Source organism: Apaloderma vittatum, unplaced genomic scaffold, assembly GCF_000703405.1.
Source record: "Apaloderma vittatum isolate BGI_N311 unplaced genomic scaffold, ASM70340v1 scaffold37178, whole genome shotgun sequence".
Classification (NCBI taxonomy): domain Eukaryota; kingdom Metazoa; phylum Chordata; class Aves; order Trogoniformes; family Trogonidae; genus Apaloderma; species Apaloderma vittatum.
This window is the reverse complement of record NW_009731884.1, coordinates 8,003-11,109: the sequence shown is the minus strand read 5'-3', so window position 1 is coordinate 11,109 and position 3,107 is coordinate 8,003. Positions and strand designations below refer to the sequence as shown.

Sequence of the window (3,107 nt, the reverse complement as noted above, 5' to 3'; positions counted from 1 at the left end):
AGGCTCCCAGAGCCGCTGCCGGGGAAAGGGGGGCCCCCGCTCCAGCAGCCCCGTTCTCTCCTAGGATTGGGGCAAGCCTTGCTCCGTGCCTCAGTTTCCCAGTGGGGAAGAGGGCTGTGGGGACCTCTGGCAGTGGGTGAGAAGCAGCCAAGACCCTCCCCGGAAAGTCTCTGAGCTTTGTCTCGCCACAGCCCTGGCTGAGCAGCCCGGGCTTGGTGCAAGCAGTTATGTGCTTGTCTGGGGCTGCAGCCAGACCAAGTTGTTTTCCTGTCTGATGTTGTAGCTTTTGCAGCAGCAGAACTGGTGCAACCCCTGTTTTGAGGTGTGTGGGGGTCCCAGGCATCTCAAAAAATGGAGATGCATGCAGTGCCAGCACCGCTAACCTTCCCCAGCCCAGCTCAGGATGAAGGCTCCATCCCTTCAGCAGCGGTTGCTGGAGAGGTGGAGATGCACCCCAAGGCACAGCAGGCTACCAGTAAACCCCATAGAGAGTTGCTGGTGGGCACGGGGCCAAGCCCTTGGTGCTAATGTCACATCAACCGAGAGGAGAGGTGAGAGGAATCGTCCCTCTGAGATGGCAAATGACAAACACTGGAGAAACTCATGTGCTTTCTCACAGCGAGGTGCTCATGCTAACCACATCCTCTGTCTACCCCCACTGCTCTGACAACAGTGGCCAAAAGACAGGGGCTGCATGGAGGCCTTCCCTGCCCAGGCTCACAGGCCTTTCCTGCACAGAGCTTGGCCCTTTTGGTAATCACAACCTTATCGGCTCTTTTGTTGTGTTCTCTGGGATTTCTGTTCTTGCAGACAGAAAAAAAGGATGCACACTCACTCTCCCTATGAGCAAGGGAGGGGAAGAAGCAGTTTAGCAGCTGCATTTAGGCAGAAAAAAGCAGGAGGCAAGCTGCAACGGGGTGGACAAGGAGGTTTACTGGAGAAGGCTGCAAGGTGGGGTGGTGGGAGAGGAGAGGCTGTGCCTGACTGCTGTTGCCCGCAGCTGGGAGCAGGCAGAACAGGCCTTCAATGGCTTCTCCTCTTGGGTTGCTGGGCTGCACACAGGGGGGAACCTCTGCCTCGCTGAGCCGTGGGTCAGATGCCAACCACCACGTCTCTTACGCATCATCCATGCTCCTCGAAGCCTCAGCCATCACGTTGCAGACAGCTTTGTGCTGTTTCCAGTGCTGTACCTGGCAGGCTCTGTGGAGAGGAAGGGTATTGGGAAGGGGCTCTGTCATGAAGCGAGGGTGCCTGCAGCTTAAGCAGGGCTGCAGAGGGGCCACATCTATCCCTGCGAGTGAAGGAGCGGCAAGGACAAACCCCAGCCCTGCACTCCTCCAGGCACTTGCATGACTGAGCATTAGCCTAACAGAGAGGTGGATGCAGCCCCCAGGTCTAGGGGCTAAGATGGTTTAATGCCAGACCTTGCCAGATGGTTCAGGACCAGAGAAGATCTAATTTACTGCCACAGTCCCAGCTGCCACATCCCAGCCTGTCACCTGCACCCACAGAGCCATGGGGTTTCCTGCACCACCACAGTGCAGGGGAGGGAGATGGTGTCATCAACGAAAACCCAGCCCGTCGCTGCTGTCGGTGTGGGCACAGGCAGCTCAGCACCTCGCAGCAGCAACACAACACTGACCAACATCTCCTCCACCAGTGTCCTGGCACATCAGCCTCACCATAAGATTTGGAGAGGTATGTGGCAAGTGGAGAGCCAGCAGTGGCACCTGTGGCTTCCCTTGGCCCTTTCATAGCAGCTCTGATGAGGACTGTGGTGCTGCTCTGGGGAGCTGGTAGTGCTGGGGGGCTGCAGGGCTCCCTTACCGCGAGCAGTACCACTCGTTCCGGCAGCGAGAACACCGCTTGGGCGCCTCCATACCACACACCCTGCAGCAGGGCTTCTTGGCGGCCAGAACCTTCAGCGTGTCCTCGATGTAGATCTGTGCCCACCTGCAGCAGGCAGAGAAGTAGTGGCATTGCTCACGGGGAGCAGCTGACAAACAGCAAGCTGTCCCCACTTGTGCCAGCACCTTACCTGTGTATCTGTGGCTTCAGCTCCTCCTCAGTGGGGCTGAAAACGTGCTTCAGCTGGTGCTTGGCGATGGCCTCCCACTTCCCACTGTTTTTCTTGAGGATGTGGTCCCAGATGACAGGAACCTGTCAGGAGAGGCAGAGCAGGAGGAACGGGTGCTCGCAGCCCGACTGAAAGCACTGCAGTAGGAGGGCATTTGTGGGTGCCGAGTGTGGTCAGTGAGGGTAACAGAGCACTGGAACAGGCTGCCCAGAGAGGGTGTGGAGTCTCCATTTCTGGACACATTCAAAACCCATCTGCATATGTTCCTGGGTGGTCTACTCTAGGTGATCCTGCTCTAGCAGGAAGTTTGAGCTAAATGATCTTCAGAGGCCCCTTCCAACCACTGTGATTCTGTGAGCACAAGCAGCATGCTCCCTACAGGAAGGTGATCGGAGGCACTGTGTGTGGAAGCAAAGGTGTGGTTTTTGGGTGCATGGAGGGGACGGATCCACTCGCCAATGATACATTCAAGTGAAACAAAGCAAAACCTTCGGGGTCCGAAGCCCCGTAGGCCTGGGCTCCTGAATGAAAACCCTGGGATCTCAGTGCCCTGCATGCCCGCAGCAGCATGAACCTCGTGCTCCAGAGCCGTTTGCCTGAGCAGATTTTTCCACTCGTCACTTCCCTAAAGATGAACATTCAGGGAAGGGCTGGCCGGCACAAAAGGGAAAGCGCAGCCAAGAGCAGCACGGGGAGTTCAGGCTCCGTAGAGGAGGCTGCTGCTTTGAACAGCGCTGCCTTCTCCAGCAGAGTAAAAATAGCCAGGCCTGGAAGGGGAGGAGGCTGCTCTGAGAGCAGCCGAATGGAAAAAGGCCTTTTTCAAATCTTGGCTTGGTGAAAGGGAGTGAGTTCACTGCTTTCTGAGCAGAGCAGGGAGCCCATGTGTGTGCTTCCAGCTGGCTCCCTCTGACCGCCCGCCGGGCTCAGCCAGCCCTTGGTGGGGACAGGGGCAGCACCAGAACAAAAGCAGAGCTATGGCGCAGGGCAGCAGCGGGGGCAAGGGCTGGATGAGGTCCCCAGGGCAGCAGCT

At 57.5% G+C, this 3,107-nt stretch overlaps 1 protein-coding gene across 1 annotated transcript in view; it reads right to left on the bottom strand.

The window, feature by feature from the left end:
- Positions 1-1,119: 1,119 nt before the first annotated feature.
- Positions 1,120-3,107, bottom strand: part of ZMYND10 (zinc finger, MYND-type containing 10) — a gene marked incomplete at its 3' end in the record, with an annotated part of 9,656 nt that continues 7,668 nt past the window's right edge. Inside the window, exons 9-11 of the mRNA XM_009875344.1 lie at positions 2,039-2,160; positions 1,828-1,953; positions 1,120-1,200 (exon numbers count right to left, since the gene is read on the bottom strand). Coding sequence (XP_009873646.1) covers positions 1,120-1,200; positions 1,828-1,953; positions 2,039-2,160 — 329 coding nt within the window. The remainder of the gene's footprint in view (positions 1,201-1,827; positions 1,954-2,038; positions 2,161-3,107) is intronic.